The sequence below is a fragment of the Crinia signifera genome, chromosome 5 (assembly GCF_055691185.1).
Source record: "Crinia signifera chromosome 5, ASM5569118v1, whole genome shotgun sequence".
NCBI lineage: Eukaryota > Metazoa > Chordata > Amphibia > Anura > Myobatrachidae > Crinia > Crinia signifera.
The window spans coordinates 211,795,123-211,818,274 of record NC_139221.1 but is presented as its reverse complement, the minus strand read 5'-3'; the positions used below and the strand labels follow the sequence as shown (position 1 = coordinate 211,818,274).

Here is a 23,152-nt window from a genome sequence, read left to right as displayed (position 1 = left end):
CTGATCCGGCGTGTACAACACACGGAAAAGGTCCGCTACGCTTATTTCGCACGTAGCTAGGGATAAAGGGTACGCAATTTTCGGAAAGAGTACATAAACTGCGCATTTCACTTATTGTCCTTCTGGTTATATCAATATCAGCATTAACAGAGTCCAGGTAGGTTCTGGGTCCCTCAGCCTATTATGTAGTAAGCTAGCTGTGGGGCGGTTGCCTAGCAACCCCCCGAGGCCTACATTGCAGGGTAAAAGCTCAACCAGATGATCTCCTTCATGCAGGGTGCAGCCTCTTTCCATCCGTGTCGGATCTTACCAAGATCTGTGCAATGAATTCTATTGAGAAAAGATACACAGAGAGTGCTCCATAAGTAAATAAATACATAAACTCATATACATGTGGGATAAGAAATATCAGCTTGCCAGCATTTTTATATTGGGCCAGTCCATCAGCAGTACAGCAACTTCACAGGCTGGATGTACAGTCAGCATGCTTCATAGCTGGGCAGGGCTCAAGAGGCAGATGGACGTCTCTGCAGGCGGCAGTGTCAGAAGTCACAGGTGCACCAATGCTGGTGCTACAGACAATGTGCTTCTTGCATCACAATGAAAGGCCACGGCCAATGTGTTTCATCCAATAAAGGACACCCCCTGACGAAGTTGAAGAGAAGTTATTTTTCTCTGATTGTATGATTTCTGATCGCATAGTCCTCTTTTTATGCTATATAGATGATCTATTAATCTTGTGGAAGGGACTGCTCAAGATCTGATTAACATTAGTGATAGACATAATATCAGCGATAGTACAATCAAATTTACCTTTACAACTAGTCCCTCTGAGGCACACTTTTTGGATGTGCTGATATCTTGTAGTGGTGGATATATTTCTACCAGTATGTTCTCTAAACCTTCAGACAGGAATAATTGATTGCACTCTTCCAGCTGTCACCCTAAACCCTCCATCCATAGTTTACCATATTCTCAACTCTTGAGGGTCCGTAGGATCAATTCTGATCTGGTCCAAGCTAGTTGTCAGATGGATTTTGTCATTAAAAAATTTCTAGAAAGGGGGTATGATTGGCAGGAGCTAATAAATACTAAGAAGAGGGTATTAGCCCTTGATAGGTCAGAGTTGTTAAAGGAGAAACTGCCAACTAAGGGATGAGGCCCCTACAACAACATGGGTGACTACTTACAATACTTCTAGTCCTGTGATCAATAGAATCTCCAAAAAATGATGGCCGGTCATTTAAACAGACCCCAATCTTCGTTTCAACAGAACAGGTTAATGGGTTATAGATGGAATCGTAATCTGCTGAAAATGTTGGTGAAAACTCAGAGCCAATCCAGTACTGTAGGTAAAAAGAAAATCTTGGGTTGTGTAAGGTGCACATGCGCCACTTGTAAATTTATGATACCTTGGGCAGTGTTCTATCATCTTCAAATGGTCGCCCTATACAGATCGAACATACATATCTTGTAACTCAAGATTTGTAATTTACCAAATTATTTGCCCATGTGGGCTGTTACATTGGAAAGACTGAAAGGTCCTTTAGAGAGAGTATGGCGGCACATAGGTCTGCCATCAAGAAAGCCATCTTGGACATAGTGATAAGCCGGTGGCTCGTCACTTTGCCACCCAAGCGCATACCCTCACATCTCTTAAATATAGAATGACCATATTGAAGAAAACTTGAGGGGTGGCAATAGGAGGTTGCGCCTTTTACAGTGCGAGGCCAGATGGATTATCCATCTTAACACGGTATCACTTAATGGTCTTAAGGCAGTGGGGCTTAATTACCTAATGTAACTATTGCTACATGATGACTATTCTGTTATAGTTTGAGTTCCTGATTTGCTATTAATGATACATACCAAGTGGTGATACTAAGTGTCGCATGATAGGTTTGCTGAATTTATATTTGGTCATTTATGTGTGTATCAATTTCTGTATAGTTTATTTTGTGCTAAGAATATGTACGTAAAGATTTAATGTTAGCAGTATTTGCGGTAACACTGGTTAGTTTAAAGTCGTAAGGTTTAGTTTTCAGTGATTTAGTAGTTAGATATACAGTATGTGTTTATTATTTAGTCAGGTTCTTGCACTAGAGCACATTATTTTTTACTAATGTGTTGTTTAAAATTTTGAATTATCTCGGTTGAGGATGCGCCCTCCCGTGAGACTTGTTCTACACCTAGGTACTTAAATCTGTTTGTGTACAGTGTATATTTGAGCCTGTCCTGATGACGATGCACTATGCATGGAAACGTTGCTGTGGTGTGATATTAAATATCTCTAACAAGTTGGACGGAGTGCTGCTCTTTCATCTCAATTTATTTATTTATTATCAGTTTCTTATATATCACATACATATTCCGCAGCGCTTTACAGAGAATACTTGAACACTCACATCAGACCCTGCCCCAGTGGAGCTTACAATCTATATTCCCTACCACATGTACATGCACACACAGACATTCTGGGGTTATTTTTTTTTTTTTTATGGAAGCCAATAAACCTACCAGTATATTTTTGGATTGTGGGAGGAAACCAGAGTACCCGGAGTAAACCCACGCAAGCACAGGGAGAATATACAAACTCTGCACAGCCATGGTGGGGATTGAACTCATGAACCCGCTGTGAGGCAGTAATGCTAACCATTACACCATCCGTGCTGCCCCAATATATCACAAACAGGGGGGGGGGGGGGGGATTGTGACCTTTTTCTGCGCTATCAGTATAGCAGCACTTTTATAGAACCACATTGTTAATAGAGGCACAGAAAATAGAAATGAAAGAAATAAAGGAACGGTATAGAAGTGCACTTTTAAACTTTCAGCAAAAATAATACACAGTGGTAAAAACAATTGTATTTATTCTGAACATCAGTACAAAATTATTTCTTCAGATTGGTGTTTCCACATAAAATATCAGTATTTGATCCAATATCTGACTAACATCAGCAGAAAATCTCTATGCGTTTCATCCCATAAGGACTTCTTCAGGGGTGATCAGGATCAATTTTAGGAAAAACGTTTAGTTCTCCTTGATGATTAAAAGCGAGGTATGGAATATAACGATGTCAAACGATAACAAAGCATTATGTCATACAGTATGATGTGGCTTCAAACAGCGAGCGGAAATCAAGAGAATGATTTACCAGGCTGACCAACTGATGAATCTTCACAGCACTAGCACCATCTCAATGGTACATTCAGTTACTCAGAGGCAAATCGTGTCATCAGGCTGAGAGCAGGAGCGCCAGCCCCCGTCAGCCGCCGGAAGGCTACTACGGAGCTCCCCGCTGGTCCCCACCAATTTTCCGCTGGTCCCCGCTGCCCGATCCCACCTCCCCACTCCCCCCCCCCTAACCTTGCCCATCTCCCTGAAGTGGAGACGGACAGGGTTCACATCCCCCGCCAAAGGAAACTGGGACGCGAGTGCGTGTGGTATGGAGACATCCCAGTCAGATGGAGCTTCTAATGCTCCCTCAGACTCCTGCACTTGCTCCGATGTTTCACAAAGTGAGAGATTGTGGTCTGCATTAGATATCCTACATTTGCCTCTGAAGTTGGACTAGTATTGACAAAAGTTTAAGCTGATTGGGGCATTTCAAAGTAAAGACTCTAAATCTGATTTCTATGAGCTCCCAGATTCTAATTGATCAATATCCAAAATGCAAAGGAACCTTGCTATTGGTCCCCATAGAGCAGTTGCCCATTGTAGCCTATGGCTACAGATTGGGGATGCAGTTCTGGCAGGTTTTCCCCAGAACCCTAACCAGAATGACTGCTGTGCATGATGACCAGACCTGGATGTGCATACGCAAAAGCAAAGCGAACGTACTCAGCACATCACAGGGCCAGTGCCAATTAATGTATTCTGCATTGAAATCCTAGGTGCTAATATTAGGCTGAAGGTGCCCATACACGTGTTATCGAGCGGATCGCACGCATGCGTGATAAATGGGCCCCCATGTGTAGTCCCTAAACTTTCAAAAGAAAATTCTCTCTTTAATGGACAAAACCATGTGCACTGCAGGTGGGGCAGATGTAACATGTGCAGCGAGAATTAGATTTGGGTAGGGTTTGTACTTTAAACTGATATCTATATTGCAGTGTAAAAATAAAACAGCCAGTGAGTTTGAAAAAAACTCAGGAGCCCGAGGTGTGCTTCCTACCACCAGTGCTGTGCCTAAACACGTGCAAAGGGGGCCAATTGGGCCATCTCCCGAAGGAGACGGGCCCCGTTTTCCCCCTAACCCCTCTAAACCATAAGGCCGAAGAGGGGAAAATAGGGAACGGTGGGTCCTCTTCGCCGAAGCTTAGAGAGACCCTCATTCCTCAACCCCCGGAAGGGTTAGGATGGTGGGTCCTCCGCACCCAAAAGTTTGGAGAGACCCTCAGTAGACTTCCCTCCGCCTTGCGGCTCGGGGTCGTCCTCGGGGGACCGAAGCTCTCCCCAAAATTGGGGAAATGGAAGGCCCGAAAGGGTCGACCACACTACCCAAAAAACGGTGAGTCTCCCCCGCAGAGGCCCAAATAGACCAACTGAGGAAGAAGAAACCACCTACTCAGTCCCGACGTTTCTCCTCTCCCAGGGATTGAGTACTGGGCTCGGCTTTTCGCTGTCCCCAGGCTGGAGTCCTTCCTCCCCAGCCTGGAGCAATCTACTCGGCCCCAGCTTTTCCCATCTTCCTGGGAGTGGATACTAGACTGAGCTTTTCGAGTGACCCTCCCACAGAGGCAAAGACCCCTGAACAAGAGCCCCATCTCAAAGCCTGATGCTTCTCCCCTCCCTACCAGTGGAGAGAATGGTATTCCCTCCTCCAACAGGGCATCGATACTCAGCCTTCCCTAGCACTCGCCCAGAATATGAGGTGGGCTATCACATCATGCTCAGTAGCAAGATACTACGGTCCAGCTTTTCTCTATTCTCTGCCAGGGGGGCGTTCCAGACCCAACTGATAAGAACAGATGAGTTTGAAGAAACTCAGGAGCCCGAGGTGTGCTCCCTACCACCAGTGCTGTGCCTAAACACTTGCAAAGGCCGAAGAGGGGAAAATAGGGAATGGTGGGTCCTCTTCACCGAAGCTAAGAGAGAGACCCTAATTCCTCAACCCCCGGAAGGGTTAGGACGGTGGGTCCGCCGCACCCGAAGGTTTGGAGAGACCCTCAGTAGACTTCCCTCCGCCTTGCGGCTCGGGGTCGTCCTCGGGGGACCAAAGCTCTCCCCAAAAGGCGAGAGCTTCGGCACATTGGGGAAATGGAAGGCCCGAAAGGGTCGACCACACTACCCAAAAAAACGTGACAAAACTACAAAAAACAAGGAACGTGAAAAGTGACGAACGTGAGAGGGAAAGAGAAATAAATAATAAGGACGTGCAGCGCTACCTGAAGGGAAGTGCGCAGTGCAAGTGCCATACTAGTGCATGGTGATTTTGGGATCCCCCCGTGCATGTTCGGCACCCCCGAGTTTCCCCGGGGGCACAGTGCAGCCTTGGACTCCAAGCAACCGACCGATCAGCGTCCGACCAAGGTTTCTCTGTTCCCATCGTAGGGCATTTTCCAGCCCCTGGCATAGGAATGGGTACTCCACTGGGCTTTTCGACTGACTCCCTTAGGGGCTGCGACCCCCTCGGAAGAGCAATCTAATCAGTCTCAGTGTTTCTCCGATCCCAAGGTTAAGGTACTAAGCTGGGCCTTTCGCGGTCTTCCCATCAGAGGCTACGAACCTCTGGAACAGGAGCCATCTACTCAGTCCCAGCCTTTCTCCGCTCCCTGGGAATGGATACTAGACTGAGCCTTTCGCTGTCTCATCCTTCAGGCGCTACGAACCCCGTCAAGAGAGTCAAACTACTAGGCCCAGTGTTTCTTCCCCCCCTCTTACCAGTGGATTTACGGAAACAACACCTCCTACCAAAGAGGTGAAGGTACCAGACTTTTCACCACTCCCAGGCAAAAAAGAGGGGTCCCACACCCTCCGCCCATCAGAGCAGCTACTCAGTCCAGCCTTTCTCTATTCTCTGCCAGAGGCCAGTCCATACCCACTGATAAGAACAGATGAGTTTGAAAAAACTCAGGAGCCCGAGGTGTGCTCCTTACCACCAGTGCTGTGCCTAAACACGTGCAAAGGGGGCCCTGCATTCGAAGTGGGCTTATCTCCCGAAGGAGACGGGCCCTGTTTTTCCCCTAACCCCTCTCAACCATAAGGCCGAATAGGGGAAAATAGGGAACGGTGGGTCCTCTTCGCCGAAGCTTAGAGAGACCCTCATTCCTCAACCCCTGGAAGGGTTAGGACGGTGGGTCCTCCGAACCCTAAGGTTTGGACAGACCCGCAGTGGACTTCCCTCCGCCTTGCGACTCGGGGTCGTCCTCCGGGGGACCGCAGCTCTCCCCAAAAGGCGAGAGCTTTGGCACGTTGGGGAAATGGAAGGCCCGTAAGGGACGACCACACAACCCAAAAAAAACGTGACACACTACAGAAAACAGAAAACGTGAAAAAGTGCACGAACGTGGAGAAGAAGAGAAATAAATAATAAAGAGGACCCCAGCCAGAAGGCCTGGGTGGGGGGTGTGAAAAATTGTCCTACCCCATCCAAAAGGACACGGTAAGGACGTGCAGCGCTAACCTAGAGGGAAGTGTGCAGTGCTAGTGCTTACTAGTGCAGGGTGATTTTGGGATCACCCGTGCATGTTCGGCACCCCAGAGTTTCCCCGGGGGCACAGTGCAGCCTCGGACTCCAAGCAGCCAGCCAGTCAGCGTCCGACCAAGTGTTTCTCCATCTCAACAGCAGGCACTTTCCAGCCCCTGGCATGGGAATGGGTACTCCACTGGGCTTTTCGAAAGACTCCCTTAGGGGCTGCACCCCCCCTCGGAAGAGCAATCTACTCAGTCTCAGTGTTTCTCCGATCCCAAGGTTAAGGTACTAAGCTGGGCCTTTCGCGGTCTCCCCATCAGAGGCTACGAACCTCTGCAACAGGAGCTGTCTACTCAGTCCCAGCCTTTCTCCGCTCCTTGGGAATGGATACTAGACTGAGCCTTTCGCTGTCTCATCCTTCGGGGGCTACGAACCCCGTCAAGAGAGTCAAACTACTAGGCCCAGTGTTTCTCCCCCCCTCTTACCAGTGGATTTACAGAAACAACACCTCCTACCAAAGGCAGAGGTGAAGGTACTCAGCCAGACTTTTCTCCACTCCCAGGCAAAAAAGAGGGGTCCCACACCCTCCGACCATCAGAGCAGCTACTCAGTCCAGCCTTTCTCTATTCTCTGCCAGAGGCCAGTCCATACCCACTGATAAGAACAGATACTACACTTGATCTTAGCCAAAAGGCCGACAGCCAGTATTTACCCTGAACAGAAAATAACACCCAAATCTAACTCTCTCTGCACATGTTACATCTGCCCCCCTGCAGTGCACATGGTTTTGTCCATTAGAGAGAGAATTTGCTTTTGCAAGTGAACCAGAATCAATCCCTATGGCCCTCCAGCTGTAAAACTACAAGTCCCAACATGCCTTGCCACAGGTTTGCTATTAGGGAATACCTCCCAAGTGTCACGATTTCAGCGGGACAGTCCCGATTTTCGGGTCCTGTCCCGCTGTCCCACCCGCGGCCGGCATTGTCCCGCTGCAGGGGGGTTGCAGTTGGGAGCCCCCCCAAGCTGATTGAATAGACGCTGTGCGCATGCACACAGCGGTGGCCGAAAATGGGGTCGCGTATGCATAAGCCGCGTCCTCATTTGCATAGGCCCGCCCCCTTTCCGGGCTTCGCCGCACGAGTGTCCCTATTCCAGCAGCCAAGAAGTTGGGAGGTATGGACTCGGAGAGAGGCAGTGGTGCTTTTTCTTCCCAGCAAACTAGCAGTGCTTTTTTTTTACCATGCCAATGACAAGCATCAATGGCAGTACTGAACATAGCATTAATTCTGACTGGCCTTCAGAAACAGGATAGTGCCTGGGTGCTTGTGAAATTGAACCTGGGGAGAACATTGGAAAATAGATAAACCAATTTTTTACATTGTACATACCAAAATAAATCAATTCCAACTAATAAAGCTTTTAGCATTAGCCTCTGCACCAACAGGGAAGGTGAACTGAGTATCTGATCTGAATAGCAGAAAACATGTCCTGGACCCCTGGGTGGTTAAGATATGTGAGTTCCTGCACACAAGCAGCGTCATGTGTATTGTATATATCAGTGTGATGCACTCACTGGGAGGCTCCTGCAGCTAGGAACCTCTGTGCATGGTGCGTGTTATCAAACCGGACATGCCCGCGTTGCACAGAACGGAACTTCCGCCATCTAGGTACGCAGCGCAGTTACCCAGCAGCTGAGCCGCCGTCGCCGTGGGTCGGGACGAGTGTTTTTAACGATGTACAGACAGAATTTCCGCTCCCCGAGCCCCTCAAAGCCCTGTGGCGGCGAAGGGAGCCCAGGGGCGTTCCGCAGCCCCCCGCCGGTCCAATTCCCCGGCGGCCCCATGCTTCCTCCGCCGCTGCCGGGCTGGGGCTACGGGAGCCCGCACACACCGTGCTACGGGCAGAGGCCTCCTAGGCCTGGCGGCAGCGGCCACGGCCAGTCCTCGCCCTCTCATATGCCCTTTGGATGTAGGTACGGCGGCCAGTCCCCGGGTCACACCCCGCCCCGGAGAGGCAGCCCTCGCTATAACACGTCCCCGTACGAGAAGTCGCCTGGAGGAGGAAACCCTCAGCACTACCACCAGCAGCACCAGCACCGGGGCCACCGGTCTCCCAGGCCGCCCATGCACTACCAGGTAATAGGGAGGGAGGCAGGAGGCATTCTGCGCCTCACCCCATACTAACCAACCCCGTACTGCTCCCCGGGTCAGTGTGGCTGATATGTGAGCCCGCACATATATTAACGTACGTAGCTGTAATATTTGCAGAATAATAATTACACAGTGATGTGTGTTTCTGTGAACGTAGATTTTCTCAGTTCAGGTTACAGCCACGTAGCAAATACTACCACATACATTGGTGGTGTTTAACGTGCTTAACCATACAGCATATAGGGTACAACATAGAGACACTATCTCTCATTGTCCCACTAAATGCAAGATTTAGGCCAGTGGTAGCCAACTCCAGTCCTCGAGAGCGACCAACAGTTCACATTTTCCAGACAACCTAGCTGCTGCACAGGTGCACTCATTACTTACACATTTTGAAAGATCACTTGTGATTCTGTGAGATCTGGAAAACTGTACAAGTGTGTCCACACCATTACGGTGTGTACACACTTGTACAATGTGCATGAGATTTTGACTATATAGTCAAAATCTCATCTGGATTGCATGGGTTTTAACCCTTGCGATCCCGATGCGCGCTCCCGTATCTCAGCCAGAAAGTCTTGGGTGCATAGACTATATAGTGCAGATCTGCACTATACAGTCTAAATTGTATATATAGTCTAAATTGTACAAGTGTGTACACACCTTAATGCTGTGTATACACGGTACAATCCAGCATGAGATTTTGACTATATAGTCAAAATCGCATGCAGATCATAAGCAGATCGCACAGGTTTTTTACCTTGTGATCCCGATGCGCGCTCCCGTGACAGCACAAATCGAAACCCAGATAGAGAGGGCAGCAATGATTATAGTGCAAATCGAATGTAGATAGTACAGAGTTAGCAAAGATTCTATAGCTCTCAAATCTTAAATAGAATAGCAAAGGAATCTCACAATGTGTACACACTAATTGTTGGTAGCTCTCGGGGACTGGAGTTGGCTACCCCAGATTTAGGCTCATGCTGTATCTCTTGGGAAGAAGGTGTTTCTTTTTCATAAATCACTTGTCTGTAATATGGTGCGACACAAGAGTCTCTATTATTTATTTATTAACAGTTTCTTATATAGAGCATACATATTCCGCAGCGCTTTACAGAGTATAGTTGCACATTCACATCAGTCCCTGCCCCATTGGAGCTTACAATCTATATTCCCTACCACATGTACGCGCACACACAGACATGCGTGTTAATTTTTGTTGAAAGCCAATTGACCTACCAGTATATTTTTATATTGTGGGAGGAAACCGGAGTAAACACAGGGAGAATATACGGTACTTGTTTCCTAGCACGGCGCCCATCGCATTGTATACCATAAGCCTTAGAATGCGATGCAATGGTATACGATTTTAAATTGTATAAGCACCCTAATGGGATTTTTTAATGTTAAATGGCCCCCCTATAAAGATTATTAATTGTATAAGCACCGTAATGGGTGCTTACAATGTTGAAAGCACCCTCACGCCACCCCCAGTATCAACGGAAACCCGAAGTGTGGCGACTGGCAGCGGTAAGCGTCCTCCGACCTTTTCATACCCCCACTATCCATGTCGGCGTGGAGTTGATTTTAGATAGTGTGGCGAGCCCCACAAGGGGACGCGGAATACATGTAAAGTAATACGCGTCTTTGATTTTGTGCGGTATGTTGTTGTACCTGTTTACCCATCCATGGGCTTTATTTTGGTTTATTCTTTCTGAAAAAATTCTGCTTAGATGGGCAAAACCATGTGCACTGCAGGTGGGGCAGGTGTTACTTATGCAGAGAGAATTAGATTTGGGTGGGGTTTTACTTCAAAGTGAGATCTATATTGCAGTGAAAAATAAAGCAGTCAGTATTTTCCCTGCACAGAAACAAAATTACTCACCCAAATCTAATTCTCTCTGCACATGTTACATCTGCCCCCCCTGAAGTGCACATGGTTTTGTCCATCTAAGAAGGATTTTGTCAGAAAGAATGAACCAAAATAAGGCCCCATGTGCTACACTTTGAAGTCAATTCTGCAAAGAATTTTACTTGTAGAGTAATGAAAGTTCTAGAACTTCATTTTTCACAAGTAGAGAATATCCATGTTTTTTTCTGACAAAGTTAAAAAAAATGTTTAATGTTCAATTTAATTTGAAATACAAAAAATTAGGTAAATGGCATAAAACAACAAAAAAAATCAATAATTTTTTATTGGTTAGCGATACAAACCTGTTAATTCTCACTTGGGATTGGTGTGCAAAGGGTTAATGAAAAACACCTGGTCTGATACAGGCCACAATGTGATAGAGACAACACAGCAGACAGTGACGCCCCAGGCAGGAAAAAGGAACTGCACAGGTTTTGAAAGGTGCAGGGTGCTAGAATGAACACCAGGTCTGCCTAAATATGATTAAAAGCTTGCTTTTGATGCATCACACAATAGAATGTAAGCCACAACTACTAATATTAAGGTGCCCATTTATCATATAATATTTTCAGCTAATTTGATGTCTTGCGGGGGTTAGACGCTAATGTTAAGTATCCCCCCGAATGTATCAGAAAGGACAGCAGCAGGAGTCTCTGATCCCTGCAACGATCCCTCCTGCTCCTCTGGCAGCCAACATTCCCATAGGTTTATATGGGAAAGCGATGCTGCCCCGTATCAATATCTGCTGCATTGCATTGGGTCCCCGTGCTACCGCCATTCTGGGATGTTGGTAGCCTATGGGCTACAAAAAGCACCGACTGTGCAGACCCTCGGCACCCAGTGGAGCAGATCGCTGGGACGGTCTCCTTTTGGAGCTCTGTCCATGCATCTGCAGGGAGATATATCCCACCGATAGCAATGCAATCTTGGGCAGTACGATTCTGGGGTGCAATTCTGCCCTATGCATCAATACCAGGCATCATCGCAAAAAATCCCTGGGCTACTGCCATTCTGGTATGGTGGTAGCCTATGGGCTACAGACAGCACTGCTGGTGTGGCAGCGCAGTCAGCGAAGGGTCAGTGCTGACCACTAATGTGCAGACCCCATCACCATCCAGCAAAGCTGATCACAGGAACGGGCTCCTTTCAGAGCCATGTCCATGTGTTTGCAAGGAGATATATCCCAGCGATAGGATCGCATAGTACAATGTGATCCTGGGCGGTAAGGTTCCCCCCAGATAGCATTGTATTTGCAATCCTACTTAAAGGTGACCATACACTAGTGTGATTTGGGCCCTATTCAGAGGAATCTGGTGAAAATTGTCAAATTGCTTGTGTGCGCCTGCAGTCGGATTTTAGCCGAAGATGTCAAGTGCTGACATCATCATTTATCGGATCCGGCAAACCTTTTATATGCAAAAGGACCAAATACGATGTATCATATGCAATCCTGCTGCCAGGGAGCTCAACGGAGGTTGTGTGCGACATCTCCCATAAGTGTATTGGGGTAAGTCCGTTGTCTTTCAAGTGCCAGCAGTTAGATGGCACCCGACAGCAGCAATTCAGTTTTTCTGCCATTTGGGGACAAGCACTGCCGCTGGCAATATTTCTGTTCCTTAGGTGGCGAACAGATATGCGCAAGTGTTGCAAGGACCCCTTTAGACAGGATTAGCTACTTCTCGCATTCACCCAGATTACCTGTTCATGCTACACAGCGACATGGGTAGTTCCCAGGTTCAACCCTGGCAGCTACTCTGGTTGAAATGCTTGACCCGAGTTGTTTTGTAGGACCCTTTCAGACTGAGCTAAATACCTGGTTGCTGCACATTCAGTTGAATTAACCAGGGATATTTCTGCTAGTCTGAAAGGGGTTTATTACATGCCACCTATGTTCTGGACATTTTTCTTTTTGTAGTAATAGCTAATATCCATGATGTGTTTCATTACCATCCCTATACAGTATACCACATAGACCAGACCAGGGCTTGGCAACAACGGCCCTCCAGATGTTAGTGAACTACACATCCCAGGATGCTTTGCATTAGTTTTGCTATGTGGCCATGCTGAAACTGATGCAAGGCATGCTGGGATGTGTAGTTCATCAACATCTGGAGGGCCGGTGTTGCCCAGCCCTGACATAGACTGATCGGCGTACAGCACTTTCATCCAATTTGGTGCTTGTGATGGACATACAATGAGCTGCTTAATACTGTAGCCAAATCTGTAGTTCTAGCAAAAAGGTAGGCAACCTGTAGCACTCCAACAAACATTGCAAAATGTTCTAATGGCATATTGGGGAGTGTAGATCCAAAGCAACTGGAGTGCCAGAGATTGCCTAGCTCTGTTCTAGCAATAGTGTTTAAGTGAGGTATTATGGAATTGACTTTTCTTTATAATGTACATATATCTATATATCTATATATATATATATATATATATATATATATATATATATATATATATATATATATATATATATATATATATATATATATATTCTCTCTCTCTCTCTCTCTCTCTCTCTCTCTCTCTCTCTCTCTCTCTCTCTCTCTCTCTCTCTCTCTCTCTCTCTCTCTCTCTCTCTCTCTCTCTCTCTCTCTCTCTCTCTCTCTCTCAGGCATGTCCAAACTGTGGCCCTCCAGCTGTTGTGAAACTACACATCCCAGCATGCCCTGCCACAGTTTTAGCATTTCCTAATAGCAAAATTGTGGCAAGGCATGATGGGTCTTGTAGTTTCACAACAGCTGGAGGGCCATAGTTTGGACAAGCCTGATCTAGGCCCATACACACTGGGCAAAGTTTGAGCTGAAAGCAGATCAGTTTTGCCACTTGAGCTGCTTTAAGCTCAAAAGCTGCCCGGTGTATATGGGGCACTGATGCGCGCTCCCTCATCATCGCCGGACGCCGTTTATCTGCTCTGTGTGTATGCACTGAACAATTTTCAGCCCATCGATTTACCACCACCATTGCTGTGCATACACACCCGCCAAAAAAATCAAAGTGTGTATAGGTCCTTGTAAACCATACATATGGATAGATTTTGAGAAAACTTCTGTAGATTAACATGTGCTGAGATTTGAACAAGATCCTCAATAGATAGTTTAATGCAGTGGTTCCCAAACCAGGTGCCATGGAACCCTGGGGTTCCTTGGGGGACTTGCAGGGGTGCCTTGGATTAGTGGTCCATGACCAATTCAGATTATTTATGACCAATGTAATAGGCAGGTTGTGGACAAATAGAAGTGAATCCTGTCTGTTACCACATCACTGACACGAAGGATGAGTTTTAAACACAATTTACTTGATTTAAAATGTATTGTGATTTTATCATTGCGAAACATTTGCCCTAGGGGTGCCATGACAATATTCTGATACTCCGGGGTGCCGTGATTCAAAAAGCTTTTTGACCTTTTGAAAATGGAAGCAGTATGTTTATTTTTCTTAAAAGAAAAAAAAAAGCAAGCTCTCATCACAAAATGGTTAGCAATTGTAATCTGTTTGTTATGGAGTTTATTCTCACCTGTTATAAATGCTGCAAGTATATGTAGTTACTTTCTAAGATTGGAGGACGTGTATTGAATGCTTGTTTACCTGATGATTTTCTTTCAAAGGGTTCACCCAGGACGTCTACACCATATGGTGCAGCACATGGCAGAGAGAACAGAGTGTCTAATGATGTGGAAAACTATTACAGACCTTCAATGCTTGAGGACCCCTGGGCTAACCTAAGGCCCTTATCCCAGTCAGACCTAGACCAGCACAACAGCAATGAGCAAACAACATATACTGGTAAAAAAGGGCGGTATTTTAGCTAATCCCTAAAATAAACTCCTGGGTACACTAAAACACACGAGTTGGTCAAGGACGCAAGTCAGATCCTTTCTTTTCTTTTTCTTTTTTAAGTTGGAAAAAAAAAATTATTTTATCAGATTTATTTTTTTTAATTATTCAAGATAACAATGTTACATGTTCTACAAGTCTAGAGCCGTTATAGACAGAATCAGAAAGTGCACCAGCAATGAAGAACAAGTTGTTCTGTATTCACCAGCGTATGTTTTGTGACTTTTACACAAGTTTCAAATTTCAAGACTTGTTGCCACTTTGCATCACATAGGCTTATGTTGAAAGCCTAGTTTTTACAAGTTCCTCCATTAAATTGGATTTATTTTTAAGTAATTGTAATACAATATAGGTTTGTAAATTAATTGTTAATTCTACAAGTAATATAATTTGGATGGCATATTCAGATACTTTGTTTTATTCTAGGTCTGTTGCTGTCAGCATATTTGTGGCCTGATGTTGTTTTTTTTTTTTTGTTATCTTTATTTTTAAAGAGTAAGGTTGATCTATTTTTAACGGATTGCTTTACTGAAACCGGTATCTTCGAATATGTACAAAGTAGTATTGTAGAACATAGCAGAAGCCAAGTTTGCAAGCTATTAAAACAGTTTATGTACATAGCAGGTATTCTGTTATGAAACAAGGTTTAAATTGTGTACTTTGAGATGTGTATAGAAACTTTGTTTAATTTGTTATTTGGCCTATTCATTTATAAAAAGATTGAAAAATGTTTCTTTTTCCAATACTAGACGTCATTCATGAAAGAGAAAATAACCCCTAATAAGGAATCATTAAATTAAAACTCCAATGCCAGAGATATCTATTCAACAAAAAGGGTAATATGTATAGTGTTCTGTACCAACTGCTTAAGTAGACCGTTCTATACAAGACTGTGATGTCTTGTGCTTTTATAGTCCTGTTCCTATACATCAATAAATAAAAACAATGTAGTAAAATCACTGTAGAATGAACTTCGGTCAGCTTAGATCCATTGAAAGTGGTATATTTACCAAGCTGAATTTAAGAATTGTGCCCATTTTTAAATGTGAAGTTAACCCACTGAGAGGCAGCGGCTTGCACGAGCAGATGTTTCATAAAGATCACCTGTAGTGCATACCAGGGTACCTAACTAGCACAGGGTGGTCTATATGCCGGACTGCACCTATGTATCCTGCAGTCTGCTTCCAGATTTACCATTCGCTATTGAGGGAAACAAAGATGTTCTAGAAGCAACTAGTGCAGAAAGATAGATCGGTTGTAATACTTCCAGCCTCCATCTATTCTAGCCCTTAGCTCTACTCTACACATTTAACAACATGGGCCAACAGGATCCATGATCTATGTTTGCTAATGTAGCCACCATGCTTTTTTTGTCGTTCCTCTAGCTAGGGGATTACTGTAATAAAAAATTAAGCAAATGTGGACATCCATTTTAGAAATATATAGTGATAATTCATAATAAGAACTGTGTTGTACCCCTTTCACATTGCAAAGCGGGTTGGATCCCAGTCCGGCGCTTTCAGATTAAACCCAGGTTGCCCATTATACAGGAGGAGTCCCAGGTTTAACCCTTCTTATAACCCGGATCGGAATACCAATTTAGTTGATGCGGGTTATTCGGTGTGGTGTGTTCACACCGCAATTTGTCCCCGGGTCGACACGTCACCAACCCGGGTCCAACTCTGGTTATTTGTACAAAGTGAAAGGAGTATTATTTACATTCAGTTTGGTACTGTATAAAACTTGCTAGCTTCTATTCATTTATTGTTCTCAAACATAAGACTAAGGGAGGAATTTTATTTTTTAATGGTTACTTTACCTAATGGGAGCCCAAAGGAACAATGCAGTCATTACTGGGCACCAGTAAGCTATTCATATAAATACAATTGCACCCAGGTTCTATTTCATGTAGTTTCACTCGGTATAAACGGAATATTTGTTTTAAACAATGTTGTCTATATAGCACCATCCTATTCTGCACTGTACAGAGAATATTTAGTCACTCATGTGAGTCAATGCCCATTAATACTTGGACTATATTCCCTAGAATGATGGTTCTCAAACTGTGTGCCGTAGCACCCCAGGGTGCCTTGGGTCACTTACAGGGGTTTGGTAGTCTATGACCAATTTAACATATTTATGGCCAATATAATAAGCCAAACCAGTGCTAGTCGTAAACTGTGTGGGCTATTGAAACCAAAACTTGTCCCTCACCACATAACTGAACCTAAGGATGACATAGAAGCACAATTTACTTAACATTTTGTCTTCTGATTTTCTCAATAAGAACCTTTTAAGCCTAGGGCTGCTGTGAAATAAATTCTGATACTCTACGGCACCATGATTCAAAAAAGTTTGGAGACCACTGCCCTACCACATACATACTAGGTTAATTCACTGCTGCCAAAAATGGACCTATCAATATGTGGTTTGCAGCATTTGGGGAAACCGTTGCAAACATGAACTCTACCCATGGAGAGTTGACCCATGATTCAGTGCTAATCATTGTTCCACCATTCAGTGTTGCCAACATTTCTTAGCTTTTGGGCTTAGAACACTAGAGGTCAATTTATTTGGTCAGTCTAATGAATTGCTTCCTTTTGATGTATTTTGTCCTCTGTGACTGCAGATGTGCCAAACATTCAAAGCATGACATACCAAAAGATACAATTCCACCACAGCGCTAAGAGGTGCCCATAAGAAACACTCAAGAGAAATGTAAAAATTACAGGAACAAAAAAGTCCCATGAGATCATTCCAAAACAGTCCCATGGCAAGGATCTGAAATAGACAAGCTCCCCTTTTCATAGAAGTGGGAGAACAGAACATTCAAACATAACGTATTTGTGATATCTGTCTACATATGTATCAAGGGGGAAAAAATCACTTTCTCTGATGAAAATAGATAGCACATTCTCTGGGATATATATTTTTTCCAGCTAACTTGAGTGTCACCGAGGCTGCTGAGTATCACAGTAAGTAATGTCATTTGACAAGCCAGTCTGCTTTCATGGTGAGAGAACCTAAAGAATGATTAATTTTAGATTACAATATGCCTATTCCTTTTAATATTTATCTCAATACCTTTTGTGCTCATTTCATTGCATTGCAATACTACTATTGTGTATAAGGCATAATTACTTACTAGCTTTAGGGGTACTTATTTCCCAGCAGGGCGCCTAATAAGCTATTTGCTTAGAGGGGTATTCTGCGAAGTGAAATCGCATCGCGCATCGAATGGCTTTTTGTGCCTTGCGATGCGATGTAATGTGGTGTGAGATGTGATCTCAGTAGTTCATATGGTAAAACACCACCACTCTCCACGTCACCCCCGAAGCGTGGCGAGCGGCGGCTGAACGCGTCCTACGACCTTTTCAAACCCCACTCTACCCACGTCGGTGTGGAGTTGATTTTATATAGTGTGGCGATCCCGAAACGTGGCGAGCGAAGCGTAGCACGGGTACGCGGATTACTTTACATGTATTCTGCATCCCCTCGCGGGGCTCGCCACGGATCGGGCTCGGTGCCTCGCTGCGCTTTCCACATTAAATAAAAACAACTCCACTCCGACGTGGATAGTGGGGGTATGAAAAGGTCGGAGGACGCGTTCCGTCGCTTGCCACGCTTCGGGGTGTCATGGAGAGTGGTGGTGTTTTACCATATTAACTAATGAGATCACATCTCACAAAAAGCCATGCGATGTGATTTCACTATGTTAGCGTACGTAGGAAATCTGGGCACCCTGCTAGGAAACAAGTATCGCTTTAGGTTATACCGTCAGAGTGATGGCTAATTTTGGTCTAGTGCAATGGATTACAGTTAATAAAATAAAAAGCCATCTGAACTCTGTAAAGGCTTTATACAAGGAATTTTATATGAAGTTATTATACTGATTACTGCAGATCTGACCTTGGCAAATAATGATCTCCCTTGCTGCTATGTAAGTACATGTTTTACTAGGGTTTATACGTAATGTAAATCTGGGTACAGACTAGACAACATGAAAACAATACGGACAAACAATATAATGCATGCACACTGCAAAAAATATAGTCAGTGGCCACATCCAGTAGTATGCCATTGTTGGCGGGATCCTCAGATTGAGCTGCATGTACAGACAAGAGGACATCACTAGTGCCATAGTGTGTACACACTGAGGCATTTATTCAGATCTGATTGTAGTACAAATTTTGTTTGGAAAATGGGCAAAACCATGTGCACTGCAGGTGAGGCAGATGTAACATGTCCTACGGCATGTTAAATCTGTTAGATTTGTGTGTTCTGTTTCTGTGAAGGGTAAATACTGGCTGCATTATTTTTACACTGCAAGATTGCAGTTTCAACACACCCCACCCAAATCTAACTCTCTCTGCACATGTTACATCTGCCACACCTGCAGTGCACATGGTTTTGCCCATTTTCCAAACAAATTTGTAGTGCAATCAGATCTGAATAAGGGTGTGAGTGTTTTTAAGAATTTGTCACAACGAATGGTTGCTAGTGGCAAATTTGTATAAAATGGTGTCTAGTATGTACCTGTACCAGGATTCACTTCTGCACTGTGAAAGATTTAGTAAATAAAATGTACGTTAACGGTATTTATTATTAAAATGTTTGTAATTCGGAATATGAACCTTATTGTGAGGCAAGAAACACAAACTGAAAATTAGCATCTTCTCTAAAAGAAATGTATAGTGTCAGAGAACAGGTAATGTGTATAGTGTGGAATTTCTGACTCAAGCATCTGCATGGAAGAACCAGCTGTATTCTACTAGCTTTAAAAATAGATGACCGCTGTGAATAAAGTGTTGGTACAGGTAAGATTTTAGCCAGATCCTGGCTATGTGCATACGGGAACTAATTATTTGTGTTCTTTGTCAGTTGCACAGACAATTATCCTTAAGGAGCCCATACACGGTCCGTTGTGTATGGCTCCGTTCTGTACTATGCGATGCGTGCTCCCGCGCATCACATAGTACGGTACAAAAAGTATGTGCTGCCATACTTTTTGTAGTAGGTATGGATCGGATTGCAGTGCATGCACACTGCATGCACTAGGGATCTGATCCGATGTGTACTAATTAAGTCCCAAACGGATCCGTTAAATGGACCGTGTATGGGCTCCTTTAGAATACTAATGATATTACACCTCACTGGACAGAGAATACTTAACCAAACACATTAGTTCCTACCTGATTGGAGGTTAGAATCTACACATGAAAATGTATCTGTTGTTTGGATATTGGAACACTTGGAGGAAACCCGTACAAAACACTATAATAACAGATGCATAGCAGGATTCATTACTTTTTATTTCACTTGTGATTCTGTAAGGTAACCTGGAAAACATGAACTGTTTTGGTCTTGGACAAGATTTTGACTGATTTCTCATAGCACTGCTGCTAAAGATGAAGCTGGCCTGATCAATGCCCCCATGCATACACACAGGCCTATGCATAGCGGCAAGCTCCAGTGAGCACAGCGCTGCAACTAATCCTAGTCTGATTTCACGCCATAGAAGTCTATGGCATACGCATGTGCATCATAGACCTGGGCATATTAGTTGTACCATTCATGGGGATGGATAAGATTGGCTACATCTGACCCAGTACCCATCACTTGCAGTGAGAAGCTAAGCGGTAGGGAGGGGTTAGAGAAATGCAGACATGGGCTGAGATCTCTGTACAAACTATAGCTGTACCTGGCAAGTTACCTCACATCCAGACAACAGTCTCTGAATCACTTCTATGTCTGCTCAGCCAGCCCAGGTAGTTTCTGATGTTCCACCACCATGAGCAAAGTAATGATTATAGGGCAGGGCTGGGCAACACCGGCCCTCCAGATGTTGAAGAACTACACATCCCAGGATGCTTTGCATTAGTTTTGCTATGTGGCCATGCTGAAACTGATGCAAGGCATGCTGGGATGTGTAGTTTATCAACATCTGGAGGGTGTTGCCCAGCCCTGTGATAGGGGGAGGGACCGATGTTCTTTGGTTGCAGGGAAGTGCTCTACTAGGGTGTGGTTCCTGTCAACTGCTCATTTCTACCTGTTTTGCAGGCGCTGCCACGGTGCAGTGATCCTGACAAGGAAGCATTTCACAGCTGGCATGCTGCGGTTCCTGGACATGGTAAAGTACTGCCATATGTAACACCCTCATGGTTGCCGTGGGTGCAGGGGAGACACATAAACACATACACTGACTCACGGGAAGGAATATGCATTGTGGTCTTTGCTAACCTACACCACGACAGTGCCATGAACTGAATACTGTTGGCTGAATTTACACTGTAGTGTACAGAATAATGTACATGTGCAGTAAGCTGTAACCAAAAGTGCTGTGGGAGCTGGGAGAGGGTAGGATCATCCTGAATTCAAGCAGGCTCAATTACCTATTTGGACTGACCACAGTGTGTTAGTATAAGTGATGAACATAGCTAATGAAGTGGATAGATCCACACTTTTGGTCAAATTTGTCCATCGAATTTCTCTTCTACTTCAAATTGGAAGAGTTTATCAAAATTATTTTGACCATTAATATTTTTGTGGCTTAAGGTTCATACACGGTATCCGGACTGATCATAGACTGACTCATGATAGACCGTCATAAGGTCGACCACTAATAGTTGACAGGTTCAAAAGGTCAACACAATAGGTTGACAGGGTCTAAGGATAGACATGCATTTTTGTACTAAATTTTCAGCCGACATGCGGTATTTCATGCCCTACCATCCACTGGGGCGTGGAGGGAGAATAGGTAATTGATAGTAATAATGGAATAACGGAGCCTGAAGCATGGGGAATGGACACGGTACACTTAGACAGTGTCCATGTCGACATTTGTCAACATAGACAACATAAAAACCTCATGTTGACCTTTTGACCCTGTCCGACAATTGATGGTCGACCATATGACTGTCTATCATGAGTCAGTCTATGGCCAGTATTCAATGCTCCAGATTCACCGGTTTTTCCGTCGAATCGGGCTGTTTTCACTCTCTGCGGTGAATCTTTTTCACTGAAAATCTGATTCACCCTATTCAATGTTCACCGAAAGCGAACAGAGAATGCCGGCCAGTTCTCCGTTTCATGCTCGCTGCAATTCGTTGGTGTATTTCAATGGAGTTTTCACTGGGCTTCACCGAGAGCGTATTTAATGCTAGGATGGAGAACTGCTTTCTCCCTGATTTTTGCCATGATTCATTGTTTTGCATACATCTTTTTAAGGTGATAGAGTTTATCTTACTCAACATTATATTACTTATACCATAGCATAATTATTGTCAGTACAGAGTATTATAAAGACCCATATTACTAGCATTATATATACTTGTCTTGTGTACAGGAAGCTGAATGGGTTAAAAGATATATTCCTTCTTAGTTTCAGCTTTTGTAGATAATTCAAGGTTACTCATGGCACCCATATGGGGAAATACACTCTTCTATGTCATCGGAGATGGCATAGTAAAGTTACGTCAAACCAGTTATAGACTTTGTAACTCCACACTAGGGGAGTGTTGCATGTGAACATGTATGTATTTGGTAATATTCCCTCCCATAAGGGGGAGGAATTATTTGTGTTTCATGGTATAAGTATATGACCAACAAGCTAAGGAAAATACTGTGAATAAACCTGTTTTGAAAGAGACCGTCTGCAGTCATTTCTAAAGCTCTGAGATATCTGCGTGCTCTTGAAAGGAAGGTCGCATTCCAAAAGCTATCAAAGGTAAACTGGAAAGTGATCTTTTTTTTTTCTGTCAAGGGGCATGCTATTTTTATTCATGTCCTTGAAGCTCATTAATATATATTTAATTTATTTTTTTCACACAGGGGACCGGGAGCCGCTTATTAAATATTCATATATTGACTTCACACTGGTCCCGGCTTATTACGATCGGGACCTACCCCTGTCCCCTGCCAGCTCTCCCGGGGGGGGGGGGGGGGGGAGCTTCTGCTGACTGTGTCCCCGGGAGCCCTCCTCCCCCACAAATTCTGGGGCAGGCAGGGAGGCTTACATCTCCCTGCCTGCCGCCGTCCCTCAGCGGCATTCACCGCAGGGGTTAAAATTTGCTGTCAGGGGTAGCGAGCCCCTGCGGCATTGAATAGGGTGACAGGGAGGCCTCCGGAACCCTGCGAATGTGCAGCAATGCCTAAACAGGATTTCTCTTTCAATGGTCCTGGTGACACAGCTCAACACTGGGATGTAGGAGGGTCCGAAGGAGCCAGGCACCTATCCTAAAGCTTTTAGAGGGTAGGCTCCTCCCCTACTGCATCCTGGACTCTTCAGTTCGTGTTAGGTGCCCACTGAAGTGGGTGCTATTCTAAAGAGCTGCAGGAGCAGCTGAAGAATTAGAGTAGTTAGGGTTTTTTTATTATTTTATTAAATATACTCTAGCTAGGTAGGCACAGTGTGAGGATTCTCATAGTGAATCCTCACACTGCTAGCGCAGCAGGAGCTGGCAGAAGCGCGTCCTGTCAGCTCACTGTGCACAAGGGAGACGCTGTCTGGCCTCCCTGTGCAGCGCTTACAGCTTCTTGTTTAGAAGCTGCCTGGGCTCCGGAGTGTCCTGAAACCGGCTTCACGTTTAGGTGAGGATCATGAGGGACAGGCGCTC

General features: G+C 44.7%; 1 protein-coding gene and 1 long non-coding RNA gene across 2 annotated transcripts; both read left to right on the top strand.

The window, feature by feature from the left end:
- The first annotated feature begins 8,308 nt into the window (after positions 1-8,308).
- On the top strand, positions 8,309-15,267 carry MPLKIP (M-phase specific PLK1 interacting protein). The gene is made up of 2 exons (XM_083188509.1): positions 8,309-8,770; positions 14,309-15,267. The coding sequence occupies exons 1-2, from the start codon at positions 8,369-8,371 to the stop codon at positions 14,510-14,512; spliced, it is 606 nt and encodes a 201-aa protein (XP_083044635.1). The 5' UTR covers positions 8,309-8,368; the 3' UTR covers positions 14,513-15,267.
- A 2,876-nt stretch (positions 15,268-18,143) lies between these two features.
- On the top strand, positions 18,144-22,185 carry LOC146080832 (uncharacterized). The gene is made up of 2 exons (XR_014475002.1): positions 18,144-21,541; positions 21,903-22,185. It is a non-coding gene; the product is annotated as an uncharacterized LOC146080832 (long non-coding RNA).
- The last annotated feature ends 967 nt before the right edge of the window (positions 22,186-23,152 follow it).